This window comes from Carassius gibelio, chromosome B7, assembly GCF_023724105.1.
Source record: "Carassius gibelio isolate Cgi1373 ecotype wild population from Czech Republic chromosome B7, carGib1.2-hapl.c, whole genome shotgun sequence".
NCBI lineage: Eukaryota > Metazoa > Chordata > Actinopteri > Cypriniformes > Cyprinidae > Carassius > Carassius gibelio.
This window is the reverse complement of record NC_068402.1, coordinates 20,287,010-20,311,550: the sequence shown is the minus strand read 5'-3', so window position 1 is coordinate 20,311,550 and position 24,541 is coordinate 20,287,010. Positions and strand designations below refer to the sequence as shown.

Sequence of the window (24,541 nt, the reverse complement as noted above, 5' to 3'; positions counted from 1 at the left end):
AATAAGCTAAGAGGAGGGGAGCTTGTTATTTGAAGAGTAGGACACATGTTGGGGTTTGACTGAAAAACAAGTCTGTAATTAAAGTTGGTTGTACGCTTTCTTTAATCATTGGATCAGTGGCTCGCAACCAGGGAGCCGGGGACCAAGTGGTATAGAGGATGACTTTAAAATATTGAAATTAATAAGTTGATATTAATATACTAAAATAATCTAACTAATTTAAAATTCTAAAAAAGCTTATAACTACTTGTATTATATTATAATTTTTTTGAAGAACAACATGCTGTTCTTGAAACTGGAATCACAAAATGAATTGTGGTTAATAAATGTAAAATATGAATACTTTCAGTTTCTGCTAATAAGAATACAGAAATACAGAAAATCTTAAACCGCACATTCAGATATTGTATTGGACAATGCAGGATCTTCAAGTAAATAAAGGTTAAAGAGCCCCTGCTTTTGACCCAACTTTTAAAATAATCGAATTTATTTGAATTTAATAATGCACATTAATCACATCATTTATAGATATGTTAGTTTATAACATAAAAGATGTTTGATAACAAAGTCCTGGTACAATGAGGTAAATCTAAATTCACATGAATGTCTAAAAAAAGGCTATACAGCTTGGCTTTTTAGCTAAAGTATTTGCTGTAAATGTGTATTTTGGGTAGTTTTTAATAAAGCCCACTTTTTCTTTAGATCCGTAGGTTTAGTGTGTTCGGTGGGTTACAGCGTTTTCAGATTCACACACCCAAAATAAAATCTGGATATAAAGAGTGAAACGTGGACTTCAGCAGAGGGAATGGGCTGCTGGCTCAGTGGGCTTTAACAGGTGGCTTGTAGGTGTAGCAGGGGGAGACAGGACCTGTGGGGGCTACAGAAGCAGGAGCGTGAGGAGCGGGACAAGACCTGTGGTGGTGGAGGACGTGAGGTTCAGCAAGCAGAAGTCGTGTGCTCCCGTCTCTCCGGATGCTTTTGTACATTCTCTGCTCGAGCGTGTGTGAGAATGTGCTTCGAGTGAGATGATGATATTTTCCCTGTCAGTGAGCTACGTGTGCGCCAGAGCTTTCTTTCTGTCTGTTTATGTGTGTGTGTGTAAAGACAACACAGTCAATGATATTTTCACCACCACTGAGCCGTGTGCGTGTTTATCTCCCATTCTCTGTGTATCATGTCAAACATTTACATCTCATTGAATTTCAAATATCAGCAGGAATGGTAATAGGGCATAGTAATGAGACTGGGCTCCTACTGTTATGCTAATTTAGGAAGACTCCCCTTCAGCGCCCCCCTCCCCAACTTCAGAATGCTGCACTGGGCCTTTCTGGCCTCTCTCTCAGATATGGCATTAACATTTTCATTCCGAAGTGATTTGGCTTCATTCTAATGTTTTATCTTCATCAGTGTCGTTTGTGGCATCGAACAGGTTCTGGTTGTGCCGACCCATGACACGCTCCACAGCAGGTGTTTCAGTGGATGATGTACAAGAGATCAGTTTAGCCCTGATGTTCATGTCCTGCTTCAATTTCCACTGAATGGAGTAAATATTTGATTGCTCTTCACAGGTGGATGAATACCCGACTGAGTATAGTGAAGAGCAGGCTGACCGACAGGAAGTGCCTGAGGAGGAGGAGCATGAGGAGGAAACTGAGGAGCAGGACAACTCTCAGCTCACAGAATTAGAGGAGGTAAAGATTGGCTGCGTCGGAGAATGTTTTCTCCTGTCCTTCATGAACATGCTCTGAGGTTTTGTGTGTGCTGTATGCTTCAGGTGGAGAATGAAAACGATCCAGAAGCTGAGGCCGAACCGGACGCCGACGCGAAGGAGGAGTCTGATGAGGAAGAGGAAGATCTTGAAGAATCTGGCCGTCTGAGATTTAAGACGGAGCGCAAAGATGACACTGTGGTCAGACTGTCTGATACCACCAGTAAAAGGAGGAACATCCCAGACACACTAGGTTATTCGTTAACAAATGAAGCAGCTTTTTGTGCTGTTATAGGTTTAAAAATGTCATATAGTTATGTTTGGGGCATCTGAAAAATTATTCTGAATGCTACAGTTTCTTTTAAGCATTTCTGATCTAAATTCCGATGTATTTTTGTGATTTGGCCACACCACTGTGACTGACTAGTCTACCGTTTGATTAGTCCATCGTGGCCCATTCCCTACACTTCACGGTCTTCTTTTCAGTCAATAAAGGAGACCTACCTGGTTACTTAGCATAATGAATTGCATAATGCAATTAATGTTCATGAGCAAAGCCTTTCTATTTTCTATTGTCCCTTTGTTTTTTTTAGTTGATGTTTTTGAAGTAATTTTACATTTGGCGGTTAATATTGTGATTCCAAATTCCAAACTTTCTTTAAAGGGGGGGTGAAATGCTCATTTTCACTCAATATCTTGTTAATCTTGAGTACCTATAGAGTAGTACTGCACCCTTCATAACTCCAAAAAGTCTTTATTTTTATTATATTTATAAGAGAAAAATAGTCTGTACCGATTTTTCCCGGATAAAACACGAGCGCCTGGAGGCGTGACGTGTGGGCGGAGCTAAAGAATAACAATCACAAGTAGGCTTTCGCGTTTAGATGCTGTGACACAGACCCAGAGGCTGAAATTTAACAAGAGCAGCATCAGCAAATGTGTCTCTATGTGGTATGTATTGAAACTGTATATATTTGCTTAGCGGTTTTGGAAAATGACTAAGTTCCACTTTATGTCGTCTTTTTTTATTTTTATTTTTTTAAGCTGTACATGTGGAAAGTGCAGTTTGATGACAACATCGCATGTTGTTTACTTGATGTGCTCACGCGCCGATAGCTAAGTTAACAACACAGAGATATTTGAAGCAGTTTTACTCACCGTCTGCGGTTCCAACACACGATCGTGACCCTTTTTCGTTGGGACTGCATTATCCTTAAGAAATAAACGATATGCAAATCCGGCGTCAAACTGGGCCTTGTTTGTAAAACAAGCATCTTCGAAATGCAGGGAACAAACAAAAACACTTGCACAACTCCGTTGATGCTCTGTAAAAATAAACTCCATCCACTGGTCCCTTAATGCTGTTTCTCTTTTGGTAATCTGTGCAGGGTTGTCTTGCCCTGGCAACCAAAAACACACTTCTTTTGTGACATTTCGCGACGCTCTCGCTCTGATCAGTGAATCGCTCTGATCAGTGAATGTCTCGGCTGTGCTCTGCTATACGGGAGCGCGCGCTCTTCCGGCAGAAGTGCACTTAGGACCCAAATAAGGAAATTCCGCTCCATCTAACGTCACACAGAGCCATACTCGAAAAAAACTTTCCGAAACTTGTGACAAACCGGAAGGAGTATTTTGGGAACAAAAATACTCCTTCAAACGTACAACTTAATTTTTGAAACTTTGTCAATGTTTAGCATGGGAATCCAACTCTTTAACAGTGTAAAAAACTCAGTATGCATGACATAGCATTTCAACCCCCCTTTAAAAAAACAAAACAAAAAAAACAACTGTCATTGTCTCCCAATATTATGTAAGTGCATATAATCAAAAATGTTATTACATTAATATTAGTTTATTATCATTATCCTAAGCAGGACAAAAAATGCTACAGTGATCCTTCAGAAGAACTATTAGATGAACTGTCTTAAATGAGCAACAGCTTCATTTTTCAGTATCTAATAAGTCTGTATTTGTATTCGTTTCTCCTTTCAGAGCTCTCTGATGCAGCTAAAGCAGACCTGCGTGAGTTTGAGGAAAGGGAACGTCAGAGGAAGCAGGGCCGGTTTGGAGGACGAGGGAGAGGAGCTGATGGAGGGAGGGGAGGAATGGCAGGTAGAGGTGGGATCAGGGGAAGGGGAGGAGCAGGAGGACGAGGAGCCGGAGGAAGAGGAGATTTCCCTCTGTTTGGAATGGGAGCTTTCCGTGGCGATGGAGTTGGAGGACGAGGGAGAATAAATGAGCAAAGGCCTCCGCTGATGCAAGTGAACTTAGGAATGCAGGTGAGAGATTGATGACTGAAGAGACGCACACGTAATACTGATGCTCCTACTTAACCTGTTCTAATAACACTAATACAGTTGTGTGATAAGACAGTGTTAATTAAACATTAGAGATGCAATAATTATCAGCCAAGTTCCCTGGAAAAGGCCAGAACTATTGTCATTTAAAAAAAAACGTTGCAGTCTGTAATTTAAGAAAATCTCTCCTCACAACTAAACTTTATGAAAGTATAAGCATTAGTTTCATGGTGATTACAAACATTTCAATGAGGGTAAATTCAGGCCTAAAATGGTCCAGAAATAATATAAGAGATTTTTCTTTCTTCAGCTAAAAGCAAAATGTATTATAATATTAGGGTGAAAACTAGAGTTCATTAAAGTTATCTTTGAAAGAACTGAATGAAGACCAGGTGAACCAAATGTGTAGAACATTGTGTTGAAACTGTTCCATGAAAATTTTGACTGATTAAAGGCTGATTTATACTTCTGCGTCATTTTCCGCGTCGACGTCCAGTACACATGCAAACCGCTAGTCTGCAGTGTCCACGGGCATGTTGCTGGAGTAACCCGCAGACCACGGCAAAAACCGTCGGAGAAGCATTATAGTCTTGAAGGCGGCAAATAAATAGCAAGTAATATATGTGTGTATAAGAAGGTGTAACATTAAAATATATTAAAGTGCATCTATGCGTAGGCTATGGTGTAGGTCCAACGCAGAAGTATAAATCAGCCTTCCCTTTAGTTTTGACTGATTTGATAACATTTCCCTTCTACTCACACTGTTGTATTCTGGAACCTTGTCAATTTAAATATCACTGAAGTATTGATTGTCAGGTTTATGCTTGAAGCTACTGTGGACTAGACAGTGGTCAATGCTATTTCTCAAATGACCGAACTGATAATCAGTTGTCCTTGCCTCTGATCCATATCTTTCCCTCAGCATATTGATGTTGTTGTTAGGGAAGTCATTTAACCCTTAACATTTTTCCTTGTTGGTTCAAGTGCATAAAAAAGGGCAGGGCAGTATGACTGTATGACAGTATGGGCAGTATGACAAGATATCATATATAATGGTTTGCTGTATCATATGTTGCAGCATGTAAATATTCCCATGCAGTTCAGGTCTGCTTACAGTTGCTTGAATGAGAAAATCTAAATTGGGATTTCCTTGACGTTAAAAGAATGATTAAAGGCTATATTATAGCCATGTAAACATATTACATAAACAGAGTCTGTTGAATGGAGTTCTCTTTCATGGTTTATTACATTTAAATCAAATTCAAGGTCAAATACAGTCAAAAAAAAGTATTCACATAAAACTGTGCAGTATGTTTTAAGTTAATGTAAACATTTGGGAGAAAATGGAATATGTATCATATATTGAATCTACGGGTACAATCACACACAATTTTTGGAATTGACAAAAGCATTTACTTACAGGTGTGAGTCTCTGAATGTCCAGTTCACATAGCAACTTATAGTAGCATCTCGAATACTGTCTGAATGAACATGCAAAAGGGGTCAAGACTATATTCCTTACCATTAACCACCGCAACAGTGACAGAAGTAACATCAAAGATGGCAATGTCCATAAAACTGAAAGTCTTTTCACTGATTTCTGACACAATAGTCCAATCCAGCTGTGACTTCTTCCATCCTTATCCAGTGGCAGCTTTAATGTTTGATTGGAGAGCAGAGCATGCAGAACACAAAACTAATAGTTTTAGATCCACTCTGTTTTTTTCTTTCACATGACACACAGCTCATTTCTCCATCACCAGGTTATCAAAACCACACATGAAAACACACAACTCATGGTAGACAAGGGTTTGAGCAACACAGCGGCTCTCTCTACACTGTATGACATGACGGACAACTAGTTGTCGAGTCCTGTTCTGGTAACACAGTGCATGTTTTCCACATTAAGGACTGACAGCCGTATTCTGCTGCTATGTGATCGTGTCTTATATGTATGGGTGTGCTGAATCTGAAAATCAGAGAGAGAAAATCACTCACTGCGCTTGATCCTAGCGATCTAACAATTCACTCAGCTCATGATTTTGATTTAATTATTCGTTTTTTTTTTTTTTTTTTTTTTTTTTTTACAAAATGAGATTGAAGACATTGTATAGTGAATGAGAAAGTATCCTTTTATTAGACTATTGTTGCACGTTTCTTTGTGAAATTGAAATATAAAACTAAACTGAAAAAATCCAATAACCAAGTTACACAAATAAAAGAAATCTCTTTATATAACCAAAATAAAGCTTTGTCTGTGCTCTTTCCATTTAAGATGAATTTGAATCATCATCCAAACACAGATGCTGCATACATGCAGCATGAGCAGTTTTTAATCTAAATTAGATTGTATAATTTCAAAATGTGAAGCAAAAACGGAATGGTCTGATTTTAGTTTTGTGAAACTATATTACATAACATATCATAACATATACCTCTGCCAGCAGGTGGCGCTTATGAACAGCAATGATTTCAGTGTTTTCTTGGTTACCGCTGTAAACAACGCAGAGCTGCTCTCTGAACACTAACTCACTTTAATTTGCTTCATTCAGAGGCAAGATGAAAAGAAAATACCGTCTAAACTTTTCTAAAGACCCCCTCAGAGATACATTCCTATAAATCCTACTCCAATAAACGTGTTGTCACATTAAAAAAAATCATTGTGAAAGAACCTGTCGTGAGATTAAAATAAATTATAAGAGGCTTCGAGGCAGAGGAATCATTTTTTGTAATCAAGTTACTCAAATTACTCGAGGAATCGTTTCAGCCCTATTTATATTACTTTATTATATTTACATAAAACTAGGTCTGCAATATTAATGTTTTACATCATTTTTTTATCAAATACCTGTAGTCTTGGTGATCATCTTACTGACCTCAAACATTTGAAAACTAGTGTATAAACAGTAACATTCTTTACAACCGTTAGAAGTGACACCTTTTCTGTTATTACCTTCCTGGTGGTCAAGCCGTTCTCTTGCGATTGGATTGGGCCTTTTGTGGCTATTAAAGATTATGCATCAGTGTTAGATGATGGTGTGTTGACTGGTGTCTTGTCTCACCCTTGTGGAGTGGAGTCAGTTTGCTTTTGAGTAAAAGTCAATTATCACCGTTCTGACTCCCTCTTATCCATGTTGATATATGGATTATGGCAAATAACTTGGCAGGAGTCCATTGAGGAAGCATTACACCAAATTAAATTTGTACTTTGCTGAAGGATTTAGCTTCCTGTGCTTATTTTATTATTAAATATCTGTCGAGGGTGTAATCCCTTTGCGCTTGAGCTGTTCGTTTCGTTCGTTCGTTCCTACTGCACCTTTTTTTAAAGCTGATTTCCTTTTACAGAGAAGGCAAGCCTTTTCAGGCTTTTGACATAACCTGTCATTCCTCGACATTGATGTGTTCTTTTACGTTACGCTTCAGACAGCGGTATATACAGATAGCAGCACTTCCAAAATGATTTAATTAAATTCCCCTCCACCCTTGACTATGAGTACAAGTTGTCTTCATCTGGTGATGGGTTAATAAGTCTAGTATATACGCTTTTCTGAAAGAGACTGCTATGTCTATTTTTGAGTTAAAGCAGTCAATCCTTCAGTCATTATTTGAAATAGGATATTGTTCTTTTGCATAATCAATGAGGACACAGGAGCACAATGCATGTTTTTTAAGAGGGTACTTAAACATTTTGTATTCCTCCTAAACTCCTCATTTAATTCAGATTCACTCCCAGTCACATGGCTCGTGTGATTGATTACTTGATTAAAGGGGTCGTCTTGAGAGTCAGGGTCACAACACTACAAGATAATGATTTTTTTGAGGTGAAAGAGAAAGAGCTTATGCTATTGATTGATGGTGTTTTTGTTTCGCCTCTTTTTTTTCCTCTCTCTCTTTTCTTTCTTTTAAAGCAGCAGCTCAGAATGACTCCCCCGCTTCAGCATCACCACCATCAGTCTCGTCTGCCTGGTCCCAGAGGCAGTGGAGGTCCCGGGCTATTCCCGGATCCGGGCACCCCAATTCCTCAGCAGCCACTGCAGCTGATGACGCCTCGTCTGACCCACCATTCCCCAGGGCCCAGAGCACAACACGACACACATGTACCACGCTTGTTGAACTCACCACCGCGGCACTCACGAACACATCCCAACCAACATCAACAGCATCAGCAGCATCACCCCAAAAACATTCACATCAACCCTCACTTCAGAGGACCCTCCTCCTCACCCGTGCAAGGTACGGCCCCAGACACCACCAATCTGATTGTTATACTTGGGTGAATGAAGGCGCTCTATTTCTAGCCTTCTTAAAAGCCCAGATTTTAAATCAACAAAAAATTTTAAATGTCACTGTTCTCCTCGACACATCCCTTAATGTGTCATTTTCATATTGTAATCAAAGAGATGTGTTCTAAACAACTCATATTTGCAGGTAGGTGAAGGAAGTCTTTTATAAACTTAATAAACTATCCTCAGAGAAACTAAAAAAAGTGCATTTCATGATCATCATGACCTGTGATGTGTGCAATGTTCTTTGTCCAAAGGGTTCTACTGCTGGTCTCTATTTGTAGCTTGAAAACCAGATTATTGTATATACAGAAAACATTCAAAGATCATTGTTTTAAAATAGTTTTATCTTTCAATTCCAAATCAACCTATCAGTTGTTTGATTTCTGCGTTTTCTCCAGAACTCTTGTGTGCAGACACATTTTACACTGCTCAACGAGACAGTATTGGTGAGACAGCAGAAATCATGTTGCAATAAGGAGATCATTGCATTGTGTACTCAGTAGACATGACTTTTTTTTCGGCTACAGTGCAGTACCTTCGTTGGAATGGGAGTAGTTCTATATATAATGCTGTGATCAACACTTTTCATGGTTATATAATCCTGTTAGCTGTTATAGTAAAAATGCAGAAAACGTTTTCAAGAGAGTTCCAATTATAATGCTCATTTCATATGAAATAGTGATTTCATACTGAAATCTCAGACGGCCAGACAGTGATTCATTATTGGATTGTTCAAATATTGATGTCTGGGATGCCGTGAGACCGTGGTGTACACTATAATTTTTTTTTCTTTTGTTCAAGCTTTGCTTAAATGTGACGCCATGATTAAATCGTGCTCATAACCAGCTGTTGACATGGTATTCTCTCCTGAAACGAGTTTAGGCTTGGACCCGGAAACAGTATTCCTTACGTCACGACTTAACAAGCAGATTCCCTGTTCATTTTTAGGCTGTGCACTTTTGGTTGATGCTTACTCGCATTTTCACTCAAGTCCTTAGAGTTTTTTATTTTTTCTCCTTTGGTATGGCCTTCACTCTGTAGGCAGTCCATCAGCATTAAACCAGCTTTCTGAAATGCACACATCTGCGGAGGTGAAATTATTCACAGCGAAATTACTCCTTTTGACTGTCAGTTTATCTCATTAGGTGGCCCAGTCTGCTTGAGAGAGAGATGCACAGTTTAATCAGCAGAACAGCCCTCTCTCTGTGACCAGCTGTGACAAACCATGGTTTAGACACGTGGCAAGAAGAGACTTCTGTGGTGTCTGTCTTACGCCGCCCCACTCTCCCGTTCTGCTTCCCTTTTTCTGACTCGTGCTTTTTCTATTTCCATTTAATCTTAGTTCCCTCAATGCCTCCTGTGCAGAACCAACCGAGGCCTAACATCGCTTCACAGAGACTCCCGGTAAGTAACCTCACATTGCTTAAAGTTAGAATTAAGTGATTTCACTCTGCAAAGAACTGCGGTGTGTTATGGTCGAGACATCATGGTATTTCTTGGTTTGACTAAAATGTAGCCACCGAAAGCAATGTTTGTCTCACCGTGTGGATGGCATTTCTCTAGAAACTAGGGATGCACCAAATTTTTGGCCGCTGAAAATCATAAAATATACATATAATATATATGGCGCGTTCCGGCCCAATCAGGATAGTTTCACTCTCCTCGTATTTGTGCAGTTTGACGCTTCATTCAGTTTTCCGCTTTATGAATGTGCTTGTGTACCGATCACCGGAAAAGCAAAGTGCGCTCAAATAACGTGGTGACAGGATATTTCTATGCAGTATACTTGTTTCTGTTTGCAGTAGCGCTACTGTGCTGTATCATGCTGTAGTATCAACGCTGGTAAAATGATCCTTTCAGTGACGGTATGCTCTGCTCACATGCTGATAATAATAGCTTAGGAATATACATTATTTGGATAATTAGTCCAAAAAAAACAACTTGTATCTGATTCTTTTGCATAGAAGTAAATACAAATAATATATTGATATTTAATATTAAGATAACACTTTACAAAAAGGTCCCATTAGTTAATATCAGTTAATGTCGTAATTTCGTTGGGGGGGTTCCCCCTTTAGGTGGCTCTTATGGTGGGGGGGGGGGGGTAATTTGAGGGGGAAGTCAGGGTATTTTTTTATTTATATTTTTTTATACAAATTTTTAAACTACAATCATCCAACCTAAATGTTTCACGTTTAAATATTTTGGGGATTTCAAGCGCAGAAACTGAGTGAATCGTTAGAATTATGTGCAATCCCCGAAATCCCTGAATGTATTAACTAACATGAACAAACCATGAACATTACAAATATTACAGTATTTTTTTCATCTTTCTTTGTTAGTTTTAATGATAATACAGTGTTCACTGTTAATTCAGAGTGCATTAACTGTTGACAAGCACAACTGTTGATTTTAATAATGTATTAGTAAATGTTGAAATTAACATTAAATAAGATTAATAAATGCTGAAGAACTGTTGTTCATTCTTAGTTTTTTAACTATAGTTAACAAATGTTAACTAATGAACTTTACTGTAAAGTGTTACCAGTATCATTATCAATTCTGTCCAGTTCTATTGTTACTTTCAGTAAAAGTGTGGTTATTTTATTGGCTTGTTTTTTTTTGTTGTTGTTGTTGTTTTTTTTAGTATCATTTAAAATGATTGAGCTGAATTAAAAAGTCTTCCAAAATGATTTTATATATTTAATAAAATAATAAATAATCATTACAAAGCATTTTCGGTTTTGGTTTTTGAGTGCATCCAGAATTTTAAGTTTCATCCCAGAATTTTGGTTTCAGTTGCATCCCTACTAGAAACCTAAAAACATCCTCGTATATTGGTTGAATTTGCAAGTTGAGATGGAAATGGAGACCGTGAAAACCCAGAACAGATGTAAAAGCCCTTTACTTGCCTGTAAGGATGTAGAGCTGCCTATGCTGTGGCTAAAGTGATTACTGCTGAGGAGGAGACCATCTCAGCCCCAGCTCTCTTCTCTTTCCTCTCTGTTAAAAGTACTTTAATTTTCCCTTTTAATATTGCCATTGCTGTTTAAAGGATGTATAGTTTAGTGTTTCAGTCTGGAATATGGCAGTGACAGGAATGCTGTGTAATGCTATACTTAAAGTTTTAATCAAAAAATGTGTTGTAAACAAAATTATTCTAATTTGTATAGAATTAAGACTACATGGTATATTTCAGCTTTTAAAAATGACCACGCCACCAAAAAGAAAAAACATTTAACAGCAAAAAAACAATGAGTCCAATCACCAAAAATATACTCTTTCTATTCTGAACTTGAATCTAATTCCTGATTGAAAAAGGAAAGTTCGTGTCCATGTTATTTGTCACCTACTCGTGTACAGTGGCCCCTTGTTTGGACACATTGTGGACACCTAAAATGATTGGTCGTTCCTAATCTTGCTGAATAGGAGAGAAGTTCCACACACACTTCCAGCTGTCTGTCTCCCATAGCCAGTCTGGTACAGACAGGACACCATTTAAAATGCCAATGGCATTTTGCAGAGCGCGGCGTTCATTAGCCCTCTGGGCACTTGATTATCATACATTAGCATATGATCACATCTCATCTTACAATAGGCTGATCCACAATTTTTCTATGAATATTTACTACTGCAGAGTTTTTGAATATTAATCTCCATACTACATATTTATATTGTATTTTATGTTCGATACTGCTCATAGAAGTAGTATCGTAAAACTCTTTAATATAAAAAAACCCCACATAGCTTTGCTTAATTTTACAAGTTAGAAGTTTAAGTTAGGTTTTCTTAATAACATTTAGTGCATAATGAGGCTTTAGTTGGATGGATACATTCCTTTTATTTTGTCATAAAGTAACACCAGTAAAAGGATTTCTATGTGTAAATGCTTTTATTTAAAAAAAACACACTCGTAGAAAGGAATATGTTTAAAAATAGGGTTTTCATATTTTATGTTTTGTGTGTATATCAGGGTTGGGAATTAACGGGTGTGGGGCAAAAAAACTACCAAAATGGACAAAATGCTTGCTTTCTGTGTATAATTTATTCACTGATAAAATGGTCTTTTTATGCTGAGAAGACAACCAATGTGAATTTTTCTTATCTGTAAAAAGCATAAACTAATTCAGAAATGGTTGTTAGTTTTTGTCTGTTCAGCCAGAATGTGAAGAGCCTTTTCCCCAAATACAAACGTGTTTTTTGTGTTTTGTTAATCAAAATTAATAAGCAGCATTAAACAATCTGTGTAAACGGACATAAATGCCATGCCAGATGCTGATGATGTTGATGATTAAACAATAAAAATAACAGGTAGTGTTCTGAATGATTAAAGTGCTTTTTGACATAAAAGGCAACAAAGATTGATCTTTGAGAATTTGTCCGATACCTGAAGTGCAGAAATGAATAGGTTTGCCGAGTGTGTTTTGAGTCTCATGAGGCTTGTCTCAGAAATGGCAGCAGCCTGTGTTTGGTATTTGTCTTTCCCACTCCCTCTCTATCTCCCAGGCAGATCATAACTGGTTACATATTGAACAGATCCATGGGTATTTACGAAAGATTAGCCCCTCGAAAGGACATGCTGCTTTTATCAAACGAATGCAAACTTGCAAAGGTATTGTGAATGTACTTAAGCTCCCATTGTGTTACAGGAGCTGACCTTTTGAATGGAGCAATGAAGTCCCCAATAACAATGTGATTCTCTCTCGCTCCCTCCTGGCCGCTGCTTAGCTAAGCTGCCTGATTGACTTTCTGTTAAGCAACTTGGCTGGCCTTGGTGACACTCACTGGCCGACTGAAGATCAGAGCTGAAAACCTGGATTAAAAGTTTGATTGCATCTTAAGTCATTTATAATGAGTAAAGAGGTGCTAAGCATCACAATTTGCTGGAGTGTGGCCCTTTTGAACGAAGGCTAATTTCTTAAGAGCGAAGGATATTTTTAAAGAATAAAGGAGAGGGGATTCGTATTCAACCTCAGGATTAGTAAAGATCGTTATCTTTCTTTTCTCTGGAAAGGTAGAGAGGGGATTTTGAGTTTTATGAGCAATGGGTTAGGTAAGGGCGGAGAACGGATGAAGATTTATATTCAAGGGTGTATGCAAATCGCTGTCTTTCTGCCTAAAAGATTCCTCGGCGGTGTAAACTGATGGTTATGATCTTAATATGAAGTAAGAATAAGAACAACAATAAGAAGCATTTTTCTACAAATAAGAAGAATTTTAGCTTTGAAAATCATGTCAACAATAATATTTTGGTGCTGGAATAGTCAGTGTGATTTTTGATTTGTTTGTTTTTTGCCTTTTGTCTGTCCCCCTCCAGGCTCCTCCTGATTTCCAGCAGCATCTTCAGGGGAATTTTGGCCCACCTCAACGGCCTCTGCCCCCCCAGGATCAATGGAGAGGACCACCACAACATCATCAGGATCCAGAGCACTTCTTCCCTGCTGGTAAGGTCAAGTTAAGTGCATAAACCATACCTGCATGATTTAAGATATCTGTTTTGACTTTTGTTATTCCATCCAGTCGTTTACCAGCGACTGAAGCAGTCAGAAATGCTGCTGTAGGTATCTGGCTGCTCTTTTATTCCTTTCTTTTCTCTTTTCTAGAACCACGTTTTTCAGGCCAGCACATGTTTGACCAGCCAGGCCCTGCCCCCCTCATGAATAACAGTGTTCTTCCGATGTCGTGCCAAGGCCCTCCATCTTTCCCCCCACAAGGGGGACTCGGAAGTCCTGGATTTGGTTCTCTGGGGCTCAGGCAAAACCAAGGGCCTCTGGGAGGAGGTATTTTCCAGAGAGAGCCCCCTCCAGGCCCCCCTGGTCCCCGTGGCTTCGTGGGTCACAGACAGCCCTTCTCGCCCCAACAGCAGGGACCCCCCTTTAACCCCCAGCACATGCCGTTTGGTATGCAGGTACGCCAGAGAGTAAGTCAGTTTACCAGATTCTGCATGGCCTTGCTGGCTTGTTGAATCCTGCATGTTAATTTACAGCATGGCGTGGAACTAGCATGAAAAATATATACAAAATATTGGACTTTCAGTCTTTTATTTTGCTTTTAATTCATTTAATGTGCATTTTTGCAGTCCTTGAATTTTTATTTGTATTTCTTTGTAAATAGTCTTGTGCTCACCAGAGCTGCATTTATTTAAACATACATACAGTAAAGCAGTAATATTACAGAATATTATTTCGATTTAAAATAACTTTTGTATTAAAAAGTTAGTTTATTCCTGTGATAACAGCTGAATCTTTAGCAGCAACTACTCCAAACTTTAGAGTCACATGATCATTCAGAAAACAGTGTTTCTTTTTTAAGATTATTTTATGACCGTAAAGATAAAAAAAAAAAAACATCGTTTAGTTAAAATGTAAATGTTTCCTAACATTATAAATGTCATTACTGTCACTTTTTAATCATTTAATGTGTCCTTGCTAAATAAAATGATTACAAAAAAAATCTTACTGAGCCCAAAATTTGTGAACATCCGTGTACATGACAAAAAGACAAAGCTAAGGTGTTTTGGCTGGGTTGGAAACCATTGTTAGGTGTAGTGGAGAAACTGCAGTCCTCATTTTAAGCAGCAGACAAGACTGCCCTCTTGTGTTAGCACTGTTTCAGGTCATGGTTATTTGAGGTCACTGGGTTAGTTGTTACACATTAGAGGTCTAGCTATCTTTCATGAAAATATTTCCTCGTGATTGTCATCAAACACAACTTGGTATAATTTTTTTTCTTGACTTGAGATATAAACTGGTTTTAGCTGTTAAGTTCAGTTAAATGTGACATTATTGGTTTTTAAGACTACTGAAATATTACACAGGGCTGACTTCTAGAGTACTCCCATTCTCAATCACGACTGGCCTATATTTCAGTGTAAATGTCCTCATTTTGGCTGTGTTCTTTGTGTTTTGTGGTATTCAGGGTCTAATGCAGCAGCCCCTACACCATGATCTGCCACTGTCCCATCAACCCTTGCACCAGCAGCACAGACAGGACTTGCCCCCCCAGGGTCTGCCTCACTCCCAGCCTCCACCCCAACACCAACAGCACCACCAACACCACCCAAGGGACCAACATCCCATGGTGCACCTCTCCCAGCCCCTCTTCCGCCAGTCGATTCAGAGTGGCCACAGACAGATGCAGTCCCGACCACAGGGCAACCAGCAGCGAAACAACCATGCCAGACCCAAAATGGTTAGCCATTCAGATGTGTATATTTTACAAAGATGACGAGATACATATTTATTTTAAATAAACATGTATTTAATTAATGTCTGCTCAAAAGGTTTTGCTGTGCTTCTATGAATGTCAATGCATTTATCTGACCACCTCGTCCACTTCCTCAGACGCCTCCATCTCCACTGCAGCAGATTCCTCCTCAACGCAACAGCAATCTCCGTGAGCTGCCCATCGCCACAAGCAACAACAATAACCGCCCGCCAGTGCCTGGTGGGCAAGCAAAGCCTGTTACCAGGGCTACACCGAATGTTAGGCAAGGGCAGGCTGCTCGTGCTGGACCAGCAGGAAGAGGAGGATCTGTGGCACAGGGGCAGGGGGCTGCCAAAGCACCAGAGCAGCCCAGTGTGCCCGAGATGAAGAAAGAGTGTCCAGCTGCACAGCCAAGCACCACTCCAGAGGTAATACTGCGTGGCATGTTCATGTGGGGAGGGGTTAACTCTCAGCATGTTTTCCAGACATGGACTTCTGCAGTTGCAAGTATTTTAAATGCAAGAATTGTTCTGTTTTAACTGCATTTGTTTATGTGCAGCATAGTCCTATTATTGTTGTGGCTGATTGTAGGACTGTGCAATTTGATTTTGATTTCGATTTGGCATAATATCAATCAAACAATAAAAGAAAGACAAAAAAACACGTACTGCTGTAGACTGAAGAAGTATTATATAGCTTTAATAAGAAACAAATTAAGTTTATTCTTGCAGTGAAGATTATGCAGTTTTTTTTAAACTAGGTTATATATATAAGTTTTGGTCATATGGCCAAATTATAATCATGTTTAATAATCATGATTACAATATTGACCAAAATAATCATGATTATGATTTTTGTACTAATCGAGCAGCCCCAGCTGATTGTCTCACCTTTTTACTGTTTTTGTACTGATACTTGCTGTGAAAGCTTTGTTTTAAACCGAATACAGAAGCAAGCGTAAAATTAAGAAAATATTTTGCCATGAAAATAGCCATAGGAGTTGGCATGCCATTAAAAAACAGACAAAGATCTTTTGAAAATGTATGGCTTAAATTTTAGCCAATTAAAAGCAAAAAAAGAAGTCAGTTTTTCAGTCACTTTAGTCCAACTTGTACAAAATCTTATCAGTAAATGTATTTATTTATTTTTATTTTTTATTTTTTTGGAAGTCAGAAAAGCTTGATTTTGTCCTGCATGTATACATTTGAAAAGGGATAGTTCAGCCAAAAGTTAAAGATTATTCACTCTCATTTCTTTCCAAACCCATAAACCCTTTGCTCATCTTCAGAACACAAATTAAGATCTTTTTTTGAAATCCGAGAGCTCTGTGACCCTGCATATACAGCAACTGACACATTCAAGGCCTAGAAAGCTAGTAAAAACATAATTAAAATAGTCCATAGACAACTTATGAAGTGACAAGAATACTTTTTGTGCAAAAATACGTTGTTGAATTAAATTTTGTCTTTGTGCACAAAAAGTATTCTCATAACTTCATAAAATGACGACTGAACCCCTGATATGACCTGGACTATTTAAAAGGGTTTGGAATGACATGAGGGTGAATAATCAATGACAGAATTTTCATTTTTGGGTTAACGAACCCTTTAATTGGGTGACAGTTGACCTCTGGTATGTGCACATATAGAAGTAATGTGCACACTGTTTATTCCTTCAGATATGTTGTGTATACTTGGGCAGAGAGATGAACACTGGAGCTTGATTACACTAACTACACTACACTGATTACACTAAAAATAAACTTAAGCTTACTGTATTTTGTCAGTGCACATTTTTTGTTCACAGCTTTTTCATCAAGCCCCAAAAAACGTTTTGTTCATCCTGAATTTTTATTTGTCATTGTTAAGGACCCAGATGAAGATGAGGAGACGCGTCAGTACAGACTGAAGATTGAGGAACAGAAGCGTCTGCGAGAGGAGATCCTCAAGCGCAAAGAGCAGCGCAGGCAGATGCAGGCTGGGATGCGCAAAAAAGAACTGATGGAACGGATCAGCGGCCAGAACCCAAACCAGACCCCACAAACTCCGATCGCCACACCCAACCCAACCCCAGCAGCCCAACCCCCACAGCCGGTCCCTTCGCTGATCTCTAACGGAACACCCCAGAACCCTTCGACAGGTCTTAGTTCCCCTCGTCCAAATGTGAAGGCCCGTCTGCAGAACACTAAACCTCTGGCCCAGACTTCAGGTTGGTCTGGGCCGCAGAAGCAGCCGAGCGCTGGTCCTGATGCCAGGCAGCAGGGCCAATGGCAACCGCAGCAGAAGAGGACCATGACCCCACAAAACACTCAAAGACAAGGTGCTGCTCAGACCAGCCCACTAGAAGGGCCACTGGGTCAGCCTCAACCTGGAGGAAAGAGAACAGTGATGCAAAGAGCTAGCAGCATCGAATCTCCTCAGGTTCCACAGAAAGTACGTGTAGTTAAGCTTCAGGGAGAGGTGAGTGAATTTGTTATCGGTTTAAACCCTAAATGTGCTTTTTAAAGTTCATATGCCACTTTTTTGTCTTTGTCCTTTGGGGGTTTTCTTGAAGTAGTTGTCAGCAGAGCTCTTTATAGAATAAATCAAAGAACTTGTCGGAACGCGACAAGGAGGATTTCCAATTACTCTAAAAGTCAAGGTGTCTACTTTTTTGACCACTAAAGTTTTCAGCGCTAAAAACTCTTTAAGGCATAATGCGATTTTCTCTTTTTGAAAGAATCGATACAGAAAGTGGTCTCTATGTGATTTGTGACACCACACTTAATTGATGGAACACTTTTACCTTTCAAGTCCATAAATGGCACTATTCTGGCGTCATTAAAGTGAGTCGCTTGGCATTTGCGCCTTTCCTTTGAGTGACAACACATCCAGACGTTGTAAAGGTTTGTGTCTTCTTTAAGTCAAGGCGCTGTTGCATGTGACAACTGGAGAATGGCACAATGGAAGTTTATGTGGAGTCATTTAACACTAAGACTGGAGTTTGAGGTGCTTATTTACAAATCTGACAGGACATTTTCTCCATCTCAACCAAGAAAAAAAGGACCCAAGGATGATTTATGGGCTCTAAGAGATGATTTGCTGCATTGAATGAGGAGAAAACATCCCCTTCCAGTCTCCTGCCTGAAGCAAAGCTAAATATTTCCTTTGAGTGTCGGATCTCTGTGGATGAAGATAACTGTGTGTCAACTTAGTTAATAGAAAGCTACATGCAGCTATCTGAAGTGCCGTGGCTCTGACTGACAAAGAGGAAGAAGGGGGAGGGGGTGTCAGACCGAGAGAAGCTGATCCTCTAGGTGCTTCTCTTCTCCTGCTGTCAACCTCAGCCGCCTGACAATGTTATCTCTCTTTCTTGTTCTCCTTTCTAACTTGCGCTCGCTCGGTATTGCTCTCTTCATCTATCTCGTCTCGCCTCTCGCTTTATCCCTCCATCAGCTCATCAATGAAGTGTGTTAGAATAGGTGTCAGTCGGGGGACATCTGCAATTAATCTTCCTCGTCTATGTTGATATCGGTGTAATAATACCTGCGAGAGTCTGGGAGAAAGAGAGATGGCGGTTTGGGCGGATTTGTATTTTTCCCAGCTTAGCCGCACAGATAAGAGCAAATTAAATTTTCATCAGAATGAATACAAAGCGTGTGCCGTACAAAAGCAGCATGGGGGGATGGAGGTGACGGGATGGGTGGGGGAGGGGGAGGTGCTTGTCAAGTGTCGTCACCCCGCCCCGGTTTATCTGATCGATGTAATCTGAAGGTGTGGATTTTGTATTTGGTTAGATTAATCCATTAACCCCCTCAGATGGAGACAAAATTGAGATAATGCATGTGGGTTTGAAAAACACGGATGGGGAGAAAAGGATGAGTGTAGCAGGTTTGGCAATAATGTCTTTGTTGTAGACTGAAGGAATGTGTTTACAGGGCACATGTGACCCTGGAGCACAAAACCACTGTTGTATATTTGTAGCAATATCCAAAAATACATTGTATGGGTCAAAATTATTGATTCTTCTTTTATGACAAAAATCATATTGAGTAAAGATCATGTTCCATGGAGATAATTAGTAAATTTCCTACCGTAAATATATCAAAACTTAATTTTTGATTGGTAGTATGCATTGCTATGAACTTCATTTGAACAACTTTAAAGGCGATTTTAAAAAAATATTTAATATTTATATTTTCTATATTTTAACAAATCATACATCAATGGAAGATAATATATTCGGCTTTCAGATGTATAAGGGGCCATTCACATATCGCGCCTAAAAACGCGTGGAAAACGCTAGGCGTGCCGCTTTTTCCTTCTTTCCAAAGCGCTCGGGCAGATGCGCTCCTGAGGCGTCTGCCTTTGCTAAGCAACCATGACGTGCTCTCTCCATGAAGATGCGGAAATTTCAGCATAGGATAAATGGATTTGCAGCACTAAAAATCACTCGCAGTAGCTCTGCTTCTAAATTTATTTCAAAATGGCAATCCATATACAGCTATGAACAGCTGTTCCTTCATCTTGGCTCAGTTTTCAACGTTGTTACGGGAAAGGATGAAGCTGATTGGTTAGTTCTTGTCACATGACCCGCGGTGCGCTTGCGGCATTCTGAAAAGTTGAGATGTTTTTAACTCGATGCGGTGCGGACGCGCCTGGAAAAAACGGGCGCGTCGCTTCCATTATGAGCGCGCATGTCGCGCGCCTACATTGGAAATAACGAACTTGCGCGCGCAAAAGACACGATATGTGAACGACCCCTAAGGGTGCTTTCACACTTGGTACACTTGCCTGGTCTGAACCCGAGTTCAATTGATCCCCCTGCCCCCGCTTGACTGTGTTCATTTTATAATATTTGAGTCCGAATCGCGGTTCGCTTGCGTGATCAAGTCAGCAGCTGTTTACCCCGTTGCTTGGTCACGACAGTGCAGGAGAATTTACTGAAAATGCTCTAAAGAATGTTGAAGGTGAACATAAATGAGATGTACATTAAAAGCGGTTCACATGAAGTGTGCCCCAGACCACCGTTTTTAAGCGGACTCGGGTACGGTTCGCGGGTGAGCATCCGAGTACGGAAGACAGCGTTCACATCATCCAAACGAACTGAATTCTGATGTCAATCGACCCTGTGTGCACACCAAGAGTGCTAGTGTGAAAGCACCCTAAATCTCAGGCTTTACCAGCCTGAATATACGTGTTGCTGTCGGATAAAGAATACATGCTGATGTTTGTTTCTCTTTTGTAGTGGCCGATACTCAATTTAGGGGTGCACCTATACAATACTGGTCTGGCTGATACAGCTAACATACTCGTTTTTGTAAAATGTTCTTATAGCAAAAAGAGATTTTGCACGCTGTATACAAACAAACATGGAACAACACATTTATTAATCCGTGTTAAAGTTGATAAAGACAACCGTTCAATGTTTGTTACATGACATAGTAACAAACAGTGTCTGACTAGGGTCGAGATGTGGGGTGATGATATCATAATTTCACAAAATGAACAGATTGGCTGTACACATGAAAATGCAAGCAGGGCTCAACGCTAAGGATTTTTTTCTACTTTCACTGTAGGGCCAGTGGTTCAAATTATTACTTGCCCTGCCAACATTTTCATTGGCCCTGCTGAAAAAAAGAAATTGCTGCCTTTATCATCATTTTTGATCCATGTTATCTTGGATTCTAATAAATAAGCTTATATGAAACAAATATGTTAGATAACAATTAAAGTTTACAATTTAGAATTTTGATACTAAAACTACTAGCCTGACATATATAAAGTCATTATTAAAGACGTGAACAGTTAGTAAATAAGAACAAATGAACAGTTTAGGAACAATAGCACAACTGAATATATAGAACAAAGATACAAATGAAATGATGCTTTTGTATTTTATGTTTGTAGATGTTCAGGTACATAAACTGAATAATCACATCTAAAATAACATTTCCATATTCTTCACCGTGTTGCACCTTGATTTTTCATAGCCATTTGAAGTTAGTGTAACCACTACATTTTAATCATGAATCGATAAAAAAAATTATACATGTAGCTTGTGCTACGTTTGATTGAAATTAGTCCATATAATTTCAAAATTTGAAGCAAAAACAGAATGATCTGACTTCAGCTTTGTTAAATTATGGTACATAAAACACCTGCATGAAACAGAAACAGCTGATTGAGATGCAGATTCACTCTCTGACAGCAGGTGGCGCTTATATAACAGCAGTTTTAACTTGGTTACTGTTGTAAACAAAGCAGCGCTGTGCATATTAGCACTACTTTAAATGCATTTTACCAAGGCAAGATGCAAAGGAAACACCATGTAAACTTCTGAAAACATTCAGTTCCCCTCAGAAGCACATCTATTTAAATTCAATATTTAGGATTTTCATTCTATATTTTGAAGTGATCTTGCTCTGCCTGCTAAAGTATGTTCTCCTCTTTGCATTCTTTTACTGGCCATTTACAGACTAAATATAATATTAACGTTATATTTCCACATAAATTACATTTTGAAAAAATATAGCGATGCAGTTTGTTTGCAAGCACAGAACAGAGATAACCTGTTCTGGAAAAAAAAAGGTAGGTAATACCTTTACTGCTCTAATAAATAAATTAAATGTGGATTAATCATTGATAAAGCTACAAAGTTACTCGCCAAGATGGGTATTTTGACATACTTTTGTATGTATTTGTCCGTTAGCGCAAGAAAGACGTGGAAAGAAACTGAACTCGGGGCTCGGGCATCAGAGACGCAGATGTCTGTGCTGTACACACAGAACAGCACACGTGTACTGAATATAGTTGTCTTTCACGCCTTGCTGGAATGCTTTTAAGTTGCTTTAATCTTTTCATTAGCAAGGCTTAAAAACAGATACAAATTATAAACTTTTTGTGATGATGCGGCAGTGGCCCTATTGGGCCGGTAACAAATCCGTCAGCTGTCCCGAGTGTCTTTCACGCTGGCCCAGGGCCATCGAGCTGTCCTTATTTTGGAGCCTTGGCAAGATTGTTGGTTTCAGATATATCCTCTCTGGGACCCGGTTTCAAAAAATAGCGTTTTCACACTCCCAAAATGCCAGATCCGCCTGGACGATACGATACAAGATTTTTGTGTATACAGCTAATCCGTGTGGACGGGGCCTGAAACTCAATTCCTAGAGGGCCACAGCTCTGCACAGTTTAGCTCCAACCCTAATCAAACACACCTGATCCAGTTAATCAAGCTCTTCAGATTTGGAGCTGGCTGGAGCTAAACTCTGCAGAGCTGTGGCCCTCCAGGAATTGAGTTTGACTGCTGTATAGTGTTTGTCCACACCAAAAAAAAAACATTGACAACAAAACAAACAGGGAGCAGAATTTCCAATAAGGATGGCTAAGATGTAAATATTAAACCTAAATTTGCATTTAAACAAATTCAATTCTTAAAGCAGTGAGCTGATTGAGTGCACAGTGGCACAGACACGCAAGTGTTTTAGTGCACATCTAAACAGTGTTGGAAAGTTTGTATTTAAATTGTCTTTTTTTAATAGTATATTTGAATAGCATATTTACTAACAAGGAAAGAGACCAAGAGAGACCATTTTTTCACTCAGCACACTGTTCGGATTAAAACTAAACTGTATGATTAAGTAAAATATTAGCGGTTTCATATTTTCTCAAATGGTGTCTCTGTGTAAACCTACTGGCACAGATTTGTTCAACTGTACTTTTAAGTTAGCATGTAACAGTCAGATGTAAGTTTAGCACGTGCAGGATTATAATACATGAGCCAATGTGTTAAGTGATATTAACAGATTAACAAAAGTTCATATATATTATTTGTATTTTTTGTGTCATGAATGTTATACTAAATCAACTGACAGCAGGCAAAGCAGAATCCAAGTAAAAGATAATGAGAAAAATGTATTCTGTGACTTGTTTAAAGAACTATACATATTAAATTACAATTAATAAACTGACTTCCCTCAATTAGCCTGTAGGTTTTAATGGATCGAGATGTCAGAAATGAACATTTGACTCATGGGACTGTTAAAAAGAACTTTATAAAAATTTACCATTTTTATATACAAAAATTATTCAAAGTATTCAATGAGAAATATCTTAACATTACACTTTGGTCCCTCGGTGCATCTTACCCCAAAGGTCTAATCTTACTTTTTTAGTTAAAAAAGAAATCTATATATTTTTGCTCACTGTAATGATATGACCTTTGTAAACATCAGGAAGAAGGAGGCAGGAACCGGCGCACAATCAAAACATTTTAATAATTCAAAAATAAATACAAAACAGCGCACCAGCCCCTCGCAGACGGCTGGTGCGCACAAAATAAAAAGCAAGCATAAAATAATGTCCCAGGCCTGGTCCTCTCTCGTCCTTCACGGTCGTCGCTCCAGTTGTATATCCTTCCATCTCCTACGTGGGACTCGATACCAGCGGTGGGGCGCAGGTGTAGCTCATCTCCAATCACTACACCTGGCCTCACTCCTCGTTCCCACGCCTCTCGGCCCCGCCCCACTCGCCACACTCACATATCTAAAAACATTAATGTATCTGTTAATGCAATCCCACATTAACATATAGACACAAAATCCGTTTACATTCAACATAACACACTGTCATAGATCAGAGTTTTCCAGTGATCCAGTTTAAACTAGTTAACCTGAGAATTTCTGTGACCAAATACATCTCACAACTGTTGATATTCAGATGACAACATCATTCTTAACTTGGTCATTTGAGCACAGCAGTTCATTCAATGTGCTGAGATTTTGTGCTGTCTGTTGTCAAGTGAATGGGAGACATCTTTCCCAGTTTGCCTTATGAAAAGTGCCCATTTTGTGAGATTTAGTGGTCCTGTGAGCAACTTAAATCTGGCCATTTTCAAGGCCTTCTACACCTAAAGACTGCCAGTGGCCATTCGATAACGCAGAAAAAGGTTTTCCTGAAGATGAGGAAACAGAATGATTGAGAATTTGGAGGAAGAGCCAGAGGCAGTTTATCTCGACAGGTCCACATCCATGGCATTGTGCCCAGAGATGCAGTCATCACTCTTCT

The 24,541-nt window shown here is 39.2% G+C and overlaps 1 protein-coding gene across 7 annotated transcripts in view; it reads left to right on the top strand.

Annotated features, from left to right (window-relative positions):
- Positions 1-24,541, top strand: part of rbm33a (RNA binding motif protein 33a) — a 42,639-nt gene that overhangs the window by 7,659 nt on the left and 10,439 nt on the right. For 3 of the 7 annotated variants that reach the window (XM_052560637.1, XM_052560634.1, XM_052560632.1), the window contains exons 6-15: positions 1,569-1,691; positions 1,775-1,961; positions 3,701-3,987; positions 7,914-8,238; positions 9,634-9,695; positions 13,609-13,735; positions 13,895-14,211; positions 15,210-15,482; positions 15,635-15,925; positions 17,366-17,956. In XM_052560637.1, the coding sequence (XP_052416597.1) occupies positions 1,569-1,691; positions 1,775-1,961; positions 3,701-3,987; positions 7,914-8,238; positions 9,634-9,695; positions 13,609-13,735; positions 13,895-14,211; positions 15,210-15,482; positions 15,635-15,925; positions 17,366-17,956 (2,583 nt within the window). The remainder of the gene's footprint in view (positions 1-1,568; positions 1,692-1,774; positions 1,962-3,700; positions 3,988-7,913; positions 8,239-9,633; positions 9,696-13,608; positions 13,736-13,894; positions 14,212-15,209; positions 15,483-15,634; positions 15,926-17,365; positions 17,957-24,541) is intronic. The other 4 variants (XM_052560638.1, XM_052560633.1, XM_052560636.1 and 1 more) reach the window with 3 other exon arrangements.